The following is a 17,665-nucleotide window of genomic DNA, read 5'->3' on the forward strand; positions in this document are numbered from 1 at the left end:
GGAGCTGGTGGATGTTAGAGACCTTGCGCTCCTCCACCTTCCATTTGAGGATGCTCAATAGGATTTAGGTCTGGAGAAATTCTTGGCCAGTCTATCACCTTAGCCCTCAGTTTCTTTAGCAAGGCAGTGGTCACCTTGGATCTCGGAGGTGTGTTTGGGGTCATTATCATGTTGGAATACTGCCCTGTGGCTCAGTCTCCGAAGGGAGGGGATCATGCTCTGCTTTAATATGGCACAGTACATGCTGGCATTCATGGTTCCCTCAATGAACAATGAACTGTAGCTCCCCAGTTGCGGCAGCACTCATGCAGCCCCAGACCATGACACTCCCACCGCCATGCTTGACTGTAGGCAAGACACACTTGTCTTTGTACTCCTTACCTGGTTGTTGCCACACACACTTGACACCGTCTGAACCAAATACATTTATCTTGGTCTCATCAGACCACAGGACATGGTTCCAGTAATCCATGTCCTTAGTCTGCTTGTCCCCAGAAAAATGTTTGTGGGTTTTCTTGTTCATCATCTTTAGAAGAGGTTTCCTTCTGAGATGACAGCCAGACAGACCAATTTAATGCAGTGTGTGGTGTATGGTCTGAGCACTGACAGGCTGACCCCTTTAACCTCTGCAGCGATGCTGGTAGCACTCTATTTTCCAAAGACAACCTCTGGATATGACTCTGAACAGGTGCACTCAACTTCTTTGGTCAGCCAAGGCGAGGCCTGTTCTGTCCTGTTAAACCACTGTCTGGTCTTGGCCACCTTGCTGCAGCTCAGTTTCAGGGTCTTACCATTGTTCTTATAGACTAGGCCATCTTTATGTAGAGCAGACATTTTTTTTCTCAGAGTTCTTTGCCATGAGGTGCCATGTTGAACTTCCAGTGACCAGTATGAGAGAGTGAGAGCAATAACACCAAATTTAACACATCTGCTTCCCATTCACCCTGAGACATTGTAACACTAACGAGTCACATGACACCGGGGAGGGAAAATGGCTAATTGGGGCCAATTTGGACATTTTCACTTAGGGGTGTACTCACTTTGGTTGCCAGTGGTTTAGACATTAATGGCTGTGTTGAGTTATTTTGAGGGGACAGAAAATTGACACTGTTATACAAGCTGTACTCTCACTACTTTACATTGGAGAAAAGTGTAATTTCTTCAGTATCACATGAAAAGTTATAATAAAATATTTACAAAAAATGTGAGGGATGTGAGAGATGGAAATGAAAGATTAATTCCTTGATTAATCCGTTAATTTTTTTGATCAATCAAAATATTTTTAATCGGCTTCCTGGTCTTCAGGGAGTTCCATCAGAGATCCGATGACGTCATGGACAACAAAGTCACTGGACTCCTCCCCCCTTTCCCAAGTGTCTCCATCTGCTAACGAAGGGAAGGGGAGGAGTCCAGTAACGTTGAAGTTCTGATTGAATGTAACTCGTACAGGGGAGGAGCTATGCATGACGTCACCCGCTGCTGCCCTACGAAACTAAAATGATTGTCAGCTTTGCATGCTGTGTTTTTATCATCTTTATGCGAGTAGTTTGTGTTTGAACGCAAAAATTAAATCTTATACTTAAGTGGTGAGCACTTAGATCTTTTCTTTCTACCCATGATCTGGCGTCCTTGCTGAGATCTAAGGAGACGTGAGAGAAGTTTATGGTCCGTGTTAACCCTTTTGATACCCGCTTGCATGACCACCTGTTTGCACAGGGGTCCATGCTATAAGGTGAGAGTGATTAGTTAGACTGGAGGTGGAGGGATTGTCACGCTACTGTGGACATTTTTTTTTACTTACGTCAGTGCTACAGTTTGAATTTAAAACGTATTTGTCTGAACTGTGAATTTAAGTCATGGATTGTGGAAACTAATTATTGTCGGGTGATTGTATATAGTGTATACCACATTTACCACTGACTAATGCAGAGTTGCAATGCAAGGAGATCAGCTAAAAGTAGTTGGATCTGTATGTGCGCTATAATTAATTGAAATTAGTCAATTGATCGATTTAAAAAACGATTATTCAAACATGAAAATTTTAATCAGTAATATCCCTAATATATATATATATATATATATATATATATATATTTTTTTTTTTTTTTTCACTAGCAACAAGATAGGTGAAGCAAACTAATATCTTTGAACCAACTGAATAATAAATTATTTTTTAAACCCACAGTGGTAATGAAATATAAAATGTGAATTTATGTAATAACTCAATGATTCTTGGAGCTGTCTTACAAAGTTTTCTTTTCTTGCTAACAACAGACTTTTTTCCACCTCCTTGCACACCATGCCATATATAGCTTATACATTGTGTCAGCCAGTCATGAATAGAGTAGCTTTTTCAATTTTTTTCAACCTCCAGCTCAATTTCAAGAAACAAAATGTATACATTTGTGTATCTATCTATCTACTGTATCTATATACACAAATACATACACACTGGATATGTTTAATGAAAACATGCCCATATCTGCTTTTATCTTTATTTTTATTTTTTATATACAGAAAAAGAAATCATTACATTTTTTAAAGATTCAGGCACTGCCACAAACTACTTCTGAAAAGTATTGCTAGAAGGCAGCACAAATTAACAAAAGGAACTGGTTCCAGAAGACACAGTATACAACTGTCCAACTCCCAGCAATAGGTAGAAATGAGGAACACCTATAGAAAATATGCTAAAAGCATTAGCCTTGGTCTATGGCCAGCTCTCTACTATTCTTTACTCTGATTCTATTTTAACATTAGGTTTCTCTGAAGCACAAAGAACAGTGGAGAGATTTTTCAGTGGCCAGTAACATAATACGTTTGGAAAAGCTTGTTCTCCAGATATCATCTTGGCATATATTCTTCTGGTAAGCCTGTAAAGTTCCTGGATCTAAGGGCTTTATCTACCGTCCTGATATAACCATTGATTAAATTCTTCATCTCTCTCGTGAAAGGATCCAAGACTGTTTGGCTGGAGCCTAGCCGTTTGAAGTTTCCATCTTTGTTGTTCTCCACACAAAGGAAACGATCCTCGTTTATTGGTAGGTTGAGAAAAGTCACCATTTCCTTTAACTTTTCAATAAGGTCCTTCTTTAAGTCTTCATAGTGGACCACCAACAGTTTCTTTCCATATTGAAGCCAATCCAATGCATGCGAGGCCCACCAGGATGCATAGCTATTAACAAATTCTGGCCATTCTGTAAAAAGATGAAAGACAAAGAAAGTAATTTTTGTCTAAAGTAGATTTCCAGAACTATTTATTGGCACTAAACCTTACTAAACCAACCGTTTCTTTTTAACTTGGTCAAATATGAATAATTCAGTGGATAAACAATTTACCTCTACATAATAAGTTCACAAACACTCTGCTCTAGTCTGTCACCTATGATCAAGCTATTCCCTTCAGAGGAGCTGCCATATTGGTTCTTACAAACAAGTAAGTAAAGTAAGTTAAATTGAGTTTAGAAAATTTTTCTTTTAAAAGTTATTTTTTAGATTTTATTTATTTTTTTCAAATGGTGTTCCTTATGTTTTTTCCTCTTTTCTGTGTATTTGATCATTGTATGGGTAAAGCCAATTTCACATTTTTATCTTACTTTTTTATACTGTCACCTTTTTAAAATAAAATAGGAGGGGGCATTGAAAGGCCCAGGACAATTGAAAGGAGCATCTCCTGGGCCTTTCAGAGCCCAATGCACTCTAAAAAAAAACTACATTTTCAATTGTCTCCAATGCACTTCACCAAAATCTCAACCAACAATCTCCTAATTGTTTTCAAGATTTCAGGGAAATTTAAATTCAAATGTATTTATCACTAGTCACATGGGTCAGGAGATCAGGAAGATGGTGGTGGGGGTGCTTGCTTAAAAAACTGTATATATAAAAAATAGAAAGAATATATATATATATGCTAGCTTTGTTCAATGGAAAGCTTCAAACATCAAGATTATTTAAGCATTCTGCATCCTGCTGTCAATTATGAGGTGATTCATCCATAGCTGTAAGTCACGCTCCTGCATCAGACTGTGACATTTAAATAATTATAAATACAAGTAATTCACTTTTGTTGGTTATGCAAATTGAAAACACGATTTTGTTTCTGCATGCCTGTTGGATATCCTGTTTATTTCTTGTTTTTTTCTTTGTTTTTTTCTAACTTTACCTTCTGTACTGGCTCAAGCTGTGTTCTTGTTTTCTTTGCCTTTAGAAATACAGTTACTTTTCCTTTTACTAAAATTCTTTAGCATGCATGTATTTATAGAATTTTGTATTAAGGTTAAAAATAGTAGGCTCCAACTGCTTTGAACCTACTATCTTCACAGTACACCCTCATCCTTGCATGGTTTGGAGATTGCTTACTACAGGTTAGGGAGTCAGTTCACGCTATACACTGCCCAGCTAAGGATAAGAGAGGAGTTTTGTGATGGAATTGAAAGAAAAATAGAAACACGAGTGCTATTGCTTATGTGGGACTCCTCGATAAACTTTTTACACTCCTCAAGACTGACATTCACCCATCAAGGCATTTTGCATAAGACCTCCCAAGAAAGAACCAGCCCACTGCTTGCATCATCTTTGAGTGTTCTTGGGAGGAGAACTGAGATAGGGTGCTGTGATATTTTCAAGAAGTTATATCCTGATGCCCACTTCCATCAGCCAAGGTCTTGTCTGCATTACATAGCGGAGCACAGAGACCCATGATGATAGATGAAAGAAAGAGGGCACACTGGCTTAGTGCATTATCCCACAAAATGTTATTAAGAGTCACTAAAATAAATAAGTACTACTCACAAACATAGGTAGTAAAAGCTAAGAAGGACATACCTTTGAAACGCATCAGTCAACAGGGACCATGGTGAGGGCCGCCCTATGCTCAAGTTATCAGTGAGTGTGGGAGAGTTTTACCACATTGAGAGGCCTGATGAGAGCTTTTATGACCTATGTTTGTAAACAGTACTTATTTATTTTACTTATTCCTAAAAAGATTGTGTGGGATAATGTACTAGGCCAGTGTGTCCTCTTTCTTTCATATACTTTACAGTGTTCTGAGAACAACCCCAGTCCTAGAGGGCTGTAAGGCTTCAAGAGAATTATCCATCTCTGCAACAGAGCAACATTTCCTATTTGGTTATCTCACTCATGCGCGGGACTATTGTTGCAGTTTGTGTTGGTGATACCCAATGATGACATAACTGGGTCTAAAAAAAAATATGAAAAAAATATGAAATGAAAATAAAAAGGCTATATTTGAAAAGTTAATTGTCTTGTTGATGAGGTTCACATATATAAGATAGGAACAGTTTGGTTTGTTGTAGCTGCAGTAATTATTAGGTAATAGGGCTACGGGATAGGGCTAATCTACCTGCCTTTAGCATCTATTAATCCTAGACCTATACATTATCATTTTATCAGTTGACAACCAATTATAAAGCTTATTTTGTCTGGTAAACCTATGCCATTTGTTGTTTATATAGGTCATGAAAGACTCACAAAAAACATGAACTCAAGCAGTATTTCCATAGCCATACAATATTTTTTGGTTTTGTACAATTGAAAAAGGATTTTTTCAGTGTACTTAAAGTACTTAAAGTAGAGCTCCTCTAAAATTTTAAAGTCAGCAGCTAAAATTACTGTAGCTGCTAACTTTTAATATCAGGACAATTACCTGTCCAGGGATCCCACAATGTTGGCATCCCAGCCGATTTTTCAATCGGATCTTCGGCGGTGCCACCATTGCTCATAATGGGAAATCGACAGTGAAGCATTGGCGAGGTCTCCCGGAAGTGAGGACGGGAGTACATGTCAAAAACGGGTACTCACCCCCCCAAACGGTGCCAAATATGGCAGTGGAGGGGGGGGGGAAGAAGCAACCAGCCACAGCTTCCCCTTTTGGGTGGAGCTCCGCTTTAAAGATTTACAGTGCTGATCAGCTGAATTTACCATACAGTTATCACTTTTGTAGGTATTTTGTTTGTAAATGTCAAAAACATTATAACAAAGGCTATGCTTCTTTTTTTTTCTGAACCCCACTCATGGGGATATTGAGGGCCTGCTAACATATTGTGAATCTTGATTGCTCATGCAGATCCTGCCAGCCAGTAACTCTCTTAATCCAGCAATTATCTTCCATACACAGATTCACACAGGAAAGCTCTAATTTGAGTCCACTCAAGGTTTTTACCTTAAATTGAAGCCCCGATGAAGGGGAGGTTTCTTCTGACCCACAAAACGTTTGCTGTATTTTTAGTATGAACTAATAAGTTAATTTGGACTCATTCCCGTGAGAATGAGAACAGTGGTCTACCTATGTAAACAAGGCAGCTCGCCATTCAGTCAGTAGGGCAGGTATTGATCCTGTGTTTCTGCTAAGCAGGAACATGGATCTCTGTCTTCCCTCAGTACAAGCACCTCCCCACAGTTAGTAAGCACTCCCTAGGAACACATTTAACCCTCTAATTGCCCCTGATGTTAACCTCTTCCCTGCCAGTGTCATTAATACAATAACAGTGCATATTTTTTAGCACTGATCATTGTATTAGTGTCACTGGTCCCCAACAAAAATGTCAAAAGTGTCAGTTAGTGTCCGATTTGTCCTCTGCAATGTTGCAGTCCTGCTATAAGTTGCCAGTTGCCATCACTACTAGTAAAAAAATAAATATAAATAAAAATTACATAAATATATCCCATAGTTTGTAGACGCAATAATTTTTGCGCAAACCAGTCAATATATGCTCTTTGGTATTTTGGGCTAAAAATAAATTAGATTTTTTTATTTTTTGTTGGATGTGTTTTATAGCATAAAGTAAAAAATATAATTTTTTTTTCAAAATTGTTGATCTTTTTTGTTTATATCGCAAAAAATAAAAACTGCAGAGGTGAAAAAGGACAAATTTTATTTGGGCACAGGGTTGCACGACCGTGAAATGCACAGTTAAGGTAACGCAGTGCCGTATCGCAAAAAATGGCCTGATCATGAAGGGGGGTAAACCCTCCAGAGCTGAAGTGTTTAAAACAAATATTTTACCTCCTAGATTATTGTATAAATCTTTATTCAAATATATAGTTAAATATTTATTTATTTATTTGTATACACTATATATAACTATTATGGGTATATGAGCAGCTATTGTTGTGAATGGGAAAGGGGTACTAGTTTCTTAACCTTTTCAGCTGACTGGAATTCAGCTTTACAATATTGCCAGGTTCAAGTTGATGATATCTATAAGTTTCAGTGAGGTCTCTATTAAAGAGGAAGTAAACTCTCCCACTCTGATGCTTCTTTTCATTTAGTCCATTATAATAAGTCATTATCAGACTATAGCCACTGTAATCCAGCCCAAATTGCATATTACTTACTGTTTAAAGAAACTTTAAAAAAACTTGTTTCCAGGGGTTAGGCAGTACCATCTTAAGTATTGTTTTCTGAGTCCACAGTGGAGTGTATTTCCGACCTTAATTTGAGCACTTCCTGTACTGTTCACCAAGCCTCCTTCTCAATCCAACATTTCTATGGCAACCCTGCTTACCTGTTCATAGCTTACTTGTTTATTTCATAGTATTTACTTGTGCCAATGTCTAATGTTTCCCTTTGTCAGTCCTATCAGCTTCAGCTGATAAGACTGCAGTAATGGCCAAGTGTAGACTGTATGTGATGTCACATGGTCACATGGTGTGTAGGAGGAAGCTCTGAGTGATTAGCATAGTTCAGAGCTGTGCCATAGAAAGTCCTGATAACAGATAGATAAGACATAGAGAGTGTGCCGTAAGTCAGGGGAGATCTGGGCATGCTCAGTGACTTCATTCTACAGAACAACAAGGATTACAACAATACTAAGCAAGTAAGGAGATATCTACAAGCAGTGTTCATTAGGGTTTTTTTATGCTGATTTACATGGGACAAAGTTGTAGGGGAGGGTTTACAACCACTTTAAGGAAATGTTTTGGGGGCTAAAATAAAATGTAAAAAGAAGGCTATAAACATGTGATAAAACTATAATCCCATACCCAAGCAAAATTTATATTTATAAATTGAACAGTTTTAAGATACATTTTTAAAAATTAATTAACATAAGACATGCACGTTTGTGAACAGGAAACTTCGGATTGGCAGCACACCCACACACAAAATGTAGTTGCATTGCTTAATTGAAAATTGTAAATAATGGTAAAAGAAATGGATAGGTACAGGCAGGGGAAAGGCAGATAGGTTGAGGCATTTCACACTATAGAAGTGCTTTGACAACCTACCTGACTTTCCCCTGTCTGTACCTATCCATTGCTTTTACTGCATTATTTACAATTTTCAATTAAGGAATTCAACTACATCTTGTGTGTGGGTGTGCTGCCAATCCGAAGTTTCCTGTTCCATGATTTCTGCTGCAGTGGCAGGGCGTGCAACTGATTGTGTCACCTGAGAGCAGCGGTCTCTTTCCTCTATGCACCTTTGTGAGTTGGGCTTAATGCCATTTGGTTTCTTTCAAATAGCCTTCTATTCATAAAAATACTTACGATTTTGTTGGAAATGTGTTTGTGCACATGCTTGTTTTCCAGCTTATCAAAAGGAACAGGTACATGTAGACTCAGATGTATATCTGTGGCCTGACCATTTAACACTTTATTTACATTCTTTGCAGTGCAAATACTCTCCTGAAGTGTTCACTGCTGTTCATTGTGCAGCATCTGCCTCAGGGATGTATTCACTCTAAGCCCTTGTACACACGGTCGGACATTCCGACAACCAAATCCATCGGATTTTGTCCAACGGATTTTGTCCGAAACTGTTGCATACACACGGTCGGACCAAGTTGTTGGAAAATCCGATCGTTCAGAATGTGATGACATTATTTCGTTACGACGGGACTACGTTCAGGCTAGTAGCCAATAGCTTTGATGTAGGAATTTGATCTGAGCATGCGTGGCACTTTGTCCGATCGGAATTCTCTACACATGATCGGAGTATGTCTGATCGGAGCATTTTGTCGGAAAATTTTACCAACAAGTTGGAAAACTTGGTCCGTCGGATACTCCGACGGAAACAGTCCGATGGTGACCACACACAGTCGGAATATCCAACAAAACGGTCCGATCGGACACATTCCGTCAGAATCTCCGACCGTGTGTACAAGGGCTTAGATGACTACTGATGTATATACTATATCATAGTACTCAAAAAGCTAAAACAAGCTTACATACAAAAAAAAGTGCTTCATTGTGTTATTTATTGTACATTTAAGTCCAGGTTTTGTTTTTGCTATTCTAAAACAGTGTGTTACCTACTTAAAAACTCACCTTTACTTTTCCAGTGTCTCTCGGTTGCATATCCCAGGTGTCCTGCACACTTCCTGTTGAATTCTGCCATCAAGGCTTTGTAAGGGTTGCGAATAAGCAAAATTGAGGAATCATACATTTCAATTTCTCTTTTGCCACTTTCGTGAGTTTTGACACATACAGTTCGCCCGCTCCTCCAGTGATCTTTTTCTCCTTTAAAACCTGAGCAAATTAAAAGCAGCAAGTTATTTTAGTCACCAGTGTCCAGTTTAAAAAAAAAAGCTTGCTAAGTCTTAGTAGTTTCACCTTTGTTGTACAAGGTCCCATCAAAGTAGTAACTCCCAGTGTAGAATCCAGTAGCATGCTCTATCAGGTGTCTCACCCATGTGTTTCCAGCTCCAGGGAAGCTTGACAAGGCAACAAAGACTTTGGACTTCGTAGGTAGAAACTTTCGAGTTGTACATCTTGTATCTTAAAAAGAAAATGAGTACTATAAAATTACCATGCAGGTACATGCCATGCTGTATGTGTGAGTCAGTTTAAAACAGCCCTTATCTTGAGACAAACTAGTCAAAAGAGTGAATAGAAACATACAATAACCAAACTGAAATGTTGGATTGCCAATTGAGTTGAAAGCTACATGCACCAGAAATTAGAACTGTAGCTTATTTATTACTAGTACAGTATGAAACAAAGAAGTAGGCCTTGTCATTTATACAGTATATTAACATCATACAATACCATATAATACAACCATGCAGAGTAAAAGGAATGCAATAATGAAATAGGTATATATAGGCACATCAGTCTTGGTGTGTCAAGCGTGTGCTTTCATGATCACTGTCCATTTAGGGAAAAGTAACAAGGCATTTGCAAGTAGCATTTTCTTTCCTTTCACTTGCTCACCACTATCAATATTGCCTGCAGGATTTTTGAGAACCACTGGCTCATTCCAGGTATGGGAATGTAGGTCTCAGTGTTTGAGTACCCAACCATTAAGCCTGAGTGATGTCACTTGGATGGGGGAGTTGTGTCCTTAGCCATGCATGAACTCTAGCTCAGTTTAAGGGTAGAATTTACACAGCACTTTTTGAGGGGGATCTTCGGCAAGTAAACAAGGCATTGGAGGAGTGCATAAAAGGTAGATACAGGCATCTTACTGTAGTTGTTATCCAGTGAATGTAATACTTTGCCTAGTATGGACAAAATACAGGTTTCCTTTAAAGATAAGTCCATCTGAAGGTAAACATTTCCATTTTGAGGGGATAGATTTAGGTTGAATTATCCCTTATATTTCTATGGAAAGCCAATCGCAAGATCTTTACTCAATTCAAAGTCCAGCAAACATGCCCTGACTGAAATTCTACACTTTGTATCATAACAACCACAGTGGTGATGGCAATGTTCAAGGAGGGATAAGAACTTGGTAATTTCACAGCAGCTCTTGCTGTTGGATCCTCTGACAAATCAAGGCCAGTGGAAAATTAAATTGATTGAAAACCACACAAATCTTTTTTTTGTAGGTAGGTTTACCATGTAAACCATTCATTTACTTTTAGTATGTATTATGACAGATCCCCCAAAGAGATTTATATTATTCCTTTATATATACCAGGGATTAACATTTATATCTTTAGGTCAAGATCCCATTAAATAGTTGTGGCCGCAATAGGCATAGAAATTACAACCAACCCCTGTTATATCTGTGCTGTCTGTCCTTCTTATTTCTGAGCACAGCCTGTATTGAAAATGATATTCAGGGGAAAATTCAAAGGATGTAGTCCTTCATTAGGGTCATCAACAAATCATTGCAAGTCAAGGAGCTCATTTCTATGATGCAGCATAGACTAACAAGAGACCTGTGACCCATTCAGATTGTTTATTAGAGAATTCATTCTACCTCTCAGCTGGACTGGGAATCAAGCTCCAGCTCAGCTCAGTGAATAAGCTGATACAAAGAACAAGCAGCTATGCCTAAGGATGCATGCATTATTGAAAAAGATTTACTCGGTGGCTCTGACTTGTGTCAGAGTACTGCTATTTCATCTGTGAAAAACATGGAGGTGAAAATGTGTCACCAAGTTATTATTTAACAAATCAATATCCTTGATTCCAGGACAAATGTGAAATCTGTGCTCCAGATGCATATGTGAGAGCTTAAGATAAGCCACTGCATACATTTCTAAAATGAATCTATTCCATTGACATTACATTTGTATATAGCTGCATTTGAGTAGACAAAACCGGACTGAAGTTATTCCCATTTAGGGGCCCATTCACACCAATGCTTAGTGCACAGACAAGGTAATTTGCTCTATGCCGTATTATTTCAGTTCAAGCAAATATGCTGAAAAATTGGACAGGATGTATTTTATGTCTGCAGCAAGGTGTAAGACACTACTCAGCATCACAAGGTTCTGCAATGCATAAAGTTAAATAAAATGCCATTTTGTGATATTTCAATACAGTAAAACAAATACAATAAAAAAACACAACAATATGACGCATTGTACCAATGCCTCTACACAACACACACCAGTGGATACATGTTATAACGTGCACACGTTTGGTGAGAATGGACCCCTATTAAGCTTTTACTCAAGTCTCTGGAAAATATACCTTATCCAGCGGCAAAACACAGACATGCAGTTCATATCCAAGCTCAAATCGTAACCAGGGCCTTTATGGGGGCAGACGGTTTGAGTGTCACCGAAGTACTAACCATTCAGATATTTATAGACAGTTAAATCTGCAAGTTCATTAAGGTTGTAAGAAATGTCAGAAATATTTTTTTTTTCCCCCTAAATGTTATTACCACCCTGAATATCTTATCACATATCAATCAAGATGCAGTTTTTACTGTTAATTTGATGGAAGGGAAGTTTCCTCTAAAGTTGCTTGCATAATATCTATCTCAATATTTTTAACAAAAAGGTAATTTTGCTCTAATACCAAGTTTCCCAGCTGATCACTGGTTCTAAAGCCGCGTACACACGGGCGGACTGTCTGGCCAACTTAGTCCGTCGAAACACATTTCAGCGGACAGTCCGCTCGTGTCTGGGCTTCAGCGGACTTTTTCAGCGTGCAGTCTGGCGGACTAAGTATTTCGGAATTTCCGTAATACTGTCCGTCATACTTTGGTTTCAGCGGACAATCCACTCGTCAGTAGGCTAGTTCGACAGGCTAAGTATGGCGCATGTTTAGAAAGGATTTACACGGCGAAAGGTTGCATTGCTGTGTATTGGACTTCCTATTTCTAGTCCCGTCGTACGTGCTGTACACGTCATCGCGCAAGCTTTCGATGGACTGTTTGTGCATCCATGTGTGGTCAAGTCCGTTCATTCGAAAGTAGGACGGACTGTCCGTCGGATTGTCATGACGGACTAAGTTGGCCATACAGTCCGCCCGTGTGTACGCGGCTTAACAGTTGCCTAAGTCCCAATTTTCAGTGTAGCAGGTCCCAACACATTCAGTGATGATCAGATGTCTCCCCAACTGTCATTCTCTTTCAGATATCTATACTTTAAGCCCAACCTTAAAGGAAAAACCCCGAGAATGACTGTCCTCTAGGCTTGTGCAATTTGTTTCGTAACGAATTGAAATTCGGCCGAATTTTGCATCTTTCGGATATTCGGATGCATCCGAATGTCCGAATAAAAAAATAACGAATAACAACGAATACGGAAGAAATATAACAAATGAATTTGAATGAATTCAACATGATTCGGTAATTCTTCAAAGATCTAATGAAACAAAAGGTCAGCTCAAAGTAAATCTTATAGTCCAGTCAGCTAATTAATTTTGTGCCGGAGGATGGATTACTGGCAAAGTGCATTCCTGAGAACTGAGATAGAAGGGTATTGTATTGTATTTCAGCCGAGGAGAAGAGACGTTGTCATTGTGTGTGTTAAAAGATTCAATAAACAAACGACTTTCCAAACTACGAATCATTATCACGAATGTCTATACATACATAAATAGCGAATTTCAATGAATACGAATGAATTTGACACTCTACGAATAATAACGAATTATTCGAAAACGTATTAACGTAACATAACAAATATAACAGAACAAAATGATGTATTTTACGAAGAACAACAAACCGAAACTAAATGAAATTTTCCATTGTGCACAAGTCTACTGTCCTCTGACAAAAGCTGCAGAAAGTAAATAATACCCCTAAACTGATCAAATCACAGCAAGCTAGATCTCTAGAAAAAATAATATGTAGCACACAATAATGTTCTTTAGTTCAAAATCCCTGATAGGGTACATGGTAACACATGTTGGTCTAGTCCATAAATTGGTTTCTTTATCTATGGTTAAGCAATGGATGTACTACATTGAATATGAAATGGTCACTTTACACACAGAGCAGCAATTACTGGATGGGGATGCTAGATAGAGTCTCTTTAGAGTCATTTCTGTGTGACATGAGGATATTATTCGACTTTAACCTGCATATATCAGTGTTGAGTAGTGAGTGCTTTCCACAGCAAAAATAAGAGATGTAAAAACATTCCAGTTTACATAACAAAAAGTAATTGCTATTGGAAGTGTTTAATAAACATTAATACAAAGGCTTATATCAGTTTTCAAACATTTATAGTCATATCCTTTTAAGGATATCGGGACATTATGGCCAAAACATTTGGGTGAAATCTGCGTTTTCATTATATTTTTATTTGGAGGAAATATCAGCTCTGATTGCTTTCATATGTTTAAAATTTACAGAAAATGCCCACACATGATTGTCATTGAGCTCATTATTATTCATAGGTTTTTAGGATGTCAGATTTTAAGCAAGGTCAGAAGAAGATATTAAATTTAGTCACAAGAAGCTAGTGAAAATAAATCAAAGTTTCAATCACAATCCCTCAAATGCCTAATTTTTATTACTGAATTTTATTGCAAAGTTGAAATTTTATGATTGCCTTAATGTTTGTATTAACCTTTATGGACACACTCTATAAACATTCCTAGACCTGAGCACAAATGAAGGCCAGTTTCATAAAACACACAATCCTTGCATGAAATGTAAAGATCAACTGTAGACTAAAAACGAAAAAGAAAAAACTGTAGTGCAAGATAACTGACTGTCCACAATTCTCAAGCATACTCCAAATTTTTGGAGACTGATATTTGTGGATAAATAGATAATTGGGGGAACAATGTATTATGATCAAATGGTTAGGTGTGAATACAGTTAATTCCTTTATGGGTTAACTATAAATATTGGCAATTAAAAAAAAATGCATTTGCAACTCTTTTATGATGTTATGGCCTCATTAAAAAATCCTGTGCCAAATTCAAGAAAGTGACAATTTTCTTGCTATTTATGAAGCGAAGTGACAAATCCAAGTAGTTCTTATGTGTGACACTTATATATTCAGGTGCTATGACTGTGAAACAGAGCCACATAGGTGAAAAGAAGCATGGTAAATGAGACCTCTTACACACTAGAATAAATTGTATCAATTTTGTAATTGTGTCAAATTTGTGTCACAGACACATTTCTGTTTAAGGCAAAATTTTGTCTAAGGTATTACTGCAAATTTATATATTTCTTACAGACAGTTACACAAATATGTTGCAACTTGCACCACATATAAAATTGATTCTGTTGGCTTGTAATTTTAACATAAAAAATGTGTAATTTTCAACATAAAAATAAATGTTAATTTACTTTGATATTTTAAGTATCTTACTTAATTTTCATTAGTTCTTAAAACACACTTTTTGCATTTACAAAAATAATGTATAATATTGAGTAATCTAGACAAAACTTTTAAGGTATGTGCATTTACATATTCTAATTGAGTTACATTTACTTAAAAAAAATTATCTTTTCATTTGACTGAAATTGCAGGACGCACATGTTTGCCAAATATGCAACAGCACAAGTTTTGGTGCTGTATGTTTTAAAGAGTTTGACGTCTTTTGGAACTGTGAAATCCTACACAAGGCAGTTCCCATACGTTTGAGGCCCATCAGAACAAAAGAGCGCCACCAGTGACAAGAATTTTTACAAGTCACTACATAATAAATGGGCATATGTCTGTTGTAATCACTTATTGAAAAAACTCACTTGTGTGCAAGAAAAGTTTGTGCTTACTTCATTTGGCAGAAAGCAACCAAGATGCAGGGTGAGGGACCGGCAACTGTTAAGTATAAATACTATTTTGTGCCACAACAATTAATGTTTCAGTTGGTTCGGGTTTTTGAGATATTGGAATCCAAATTCAGATTATGTCACATCAAGCCCCACCTTTTGTGCACACAATGTTATTAAAATTTAAAAACAAAGATAGCATTAGTTTGCACTGCGTCTGTGCCGATTTGTACTGCAAAATTGAACATTGCAAATGCGTTGATTTGGTTTCAGAGATTGCGCATTATAGTTCATAGTTGAAACCTCTCCTACTTTGCACCACATGTTATTACATTCTAAAAAATTATACAATTTGTTTGTGCTGTGTGTGTGCTGATTTGTACCATGAAAACAAACTTTCTTCTTGTTCGATTTTTGGTATAATGGGCATTCAACGTTAGATTATGTAACCTAAAGCCCCGCCTACTTTGTACTTTATTACATTTTAAAAACAAATATACCATATTTATACTGCATTGGCAGGAAAAACAAGCATTTTAGTATAGTGTATTTTTTTAATATAGCACTCTCATTTTGTATCAGAAAGAATGATTATGGGACTAATTTATACTTTTAGCTTGGGTTACCCTGAAAACCTAAAATATACCTTTGAAGTTTTTCAGAAGATCTTTTTAGAGGTTGATGTGGGGAATCTATCTTCAAAAGTTCACACGTTAACTGCTTGCCAACCAGCCATCATCATTATACTGCGGCAGGTTGGATCTCCGGCGCAAACCACCATAGGTGTACTCCTTTTCAGACTCGATGTCCGCCGATGACCCACAATCACGATATACAGAGGCAGAACGTGGATAAACAAGGCGATTCCCCATTCTACCAGATGATACTTCAGCGATCTTCTGTTCTCAGTGATTGGGAACAGTGATCTCTGTCATGTCCCTGGTTGCCCATCCCCCTACAGTTAGAACACACCCATGGAACACATTTAACCCCTTGATCGCCCCTAGTGTTAACCCCTTCCCTGCCAGTGTCATTTATATATTGATCAGTGCATTTTTATAGCACAGATCATTGTAAAAATGTCACTGGCCCCAAAAAGTGTAACTTAGGGTCAGATTTGTCTGCTACAATGTCGCAGCCCTGCTAAAAATCACTGATCACCACCATTATCAGTAAAAACAATAAAAAAAATGAATAAAAGTCCCTAAATCTATCCCATAGTTTGTAGATGTGTTAATTTTTGCACAAACCAATCAATGTACATGTATTTAGATCTTTTTTACCAAAAATATGTAGAAGAATACATATCGGCCTAAACTGATGAATACATTTTTTTTATACTCTTTTGGGATATATATTATAGCAGAAAGTAAAAAAATATATATTTTTTTTCCAAATTGTCTTTTTTTGTTTATAGTGCAAAAAATAAAAAACGCAGAGGTGATCAAATACCACCAAAAGAAAGCTCTATTTGTGTGAAAAAAGGACATTTGTTTGGGAACAGTGTCACACGAATGCGCAATTGTCAGTTAAAGTGATGCAGTGCCGTATCGTAAAAAATAGCCTAGTCATTATTGGGCTGAAGTAATTAAAGTGTAACTGTATTCTATGTTCTTTACAGATATACTGTATATAAACGTGTGTGCTCAGTTTGATTTGTTAGCTGAGAAAGAGGCATGTCTTTCTTTTTGTTTTTTTAAATGTTTACATTTACATTTAATGCTGCTTTAATAATATTACATTTATAACACTTTATAAATAATAAATGTTAATTTGTTTTGAAAGCCTGTTTCATGAGACTATTCCTTTAAAAAAAAAAAAAAAAAAAACATTATTGTATTAATGTTATATAAAAACCTTCAAACATATATCAAATACATTTGGAAAATAAGTTTTACCAACTTTAAAAAAATTGAGTAAGTTACAAGTTAATATCACTTAAAACTAAGTAACTAAGTCACAGGGCAGCACAGTGGGGTAGTGGTTAGCACTTTGCCCGTGTAGGTTTCCTCCCACATTCCAAAGACATGCTAGTAGCGCAATTGGTTACTGTCTAAATTGGCCCTTATATCTGTATGTATGTAGGGATCTTAGATTGAAAGCTCCTTGAGAGCAGGGAATGATGTGAACGTACAATGTATACGTAAAGTGCTCCGTAAATTGACAGTGCTATATAAGTACTTGAAATAAGTGAGGAAATGTGTTCTTAACTTAACCTATAGTCTATAAACTGGAAAAAATTGAGTTGGCTTTACTTACTTACTTAACTTTTTTTTAGTAGAC

The 17,665-nt window shown here is 37.1% G+C and overlaps 1 protein-coding gene across 1 annotated transcript in view; it reads right to left on the minus strand.

Annotated features, from left to right (window-relative positions):
* Positions 1 to 2,483: 2,483 nt before the first annotated feature.
* The window catches only part of WSCD1 (WSC domain containing 1), a 314,800-nt gene continuing 299,618 nt past the window's right edge, over positions 2,484 to 17,665 (minus strand). Inside the window, exons 7-9 of the mRNA XM_077480469.1 lie at positions 9,574 to 9,738; positions 9,289 to 9,489; positions 2,484 to 3,197 (exon numbers count right to left, since the gene is read on the minus strand). Of these exons, the coding sequence (XP_077336595.1) occupies positions 2,845 to 3,197; positions 9,289 to 9,489; positions 9,574 to 9,738 (719 nt within the window). The 3' untranslated portion in view covers positions 2,484 to 2,844. The remainder of the gene's footprint in view (positions 3,198 to 9,288; positions 9,490 to 9,573; positions 9,739 to 17,665) is intronic.

Source organism: Lithobates pipiens, unplaced genomic scaffold (genome assembly GCF_037356315.1).
Source record: "Lithobates pipiens isolate NorthernLeopardFrog02 unplaced genomic scaffold, aLitPip1_a1.2 Scaffold_16, whole genome shotgun sequence".
In the NCBI taxonomy this organism is placed as follows: domain Eukaryota; kingdom Metazoa; phylum Chordata; class Amphibia; order Anura; family Ranidae; genus Lithobates; species Lithobates pipiens.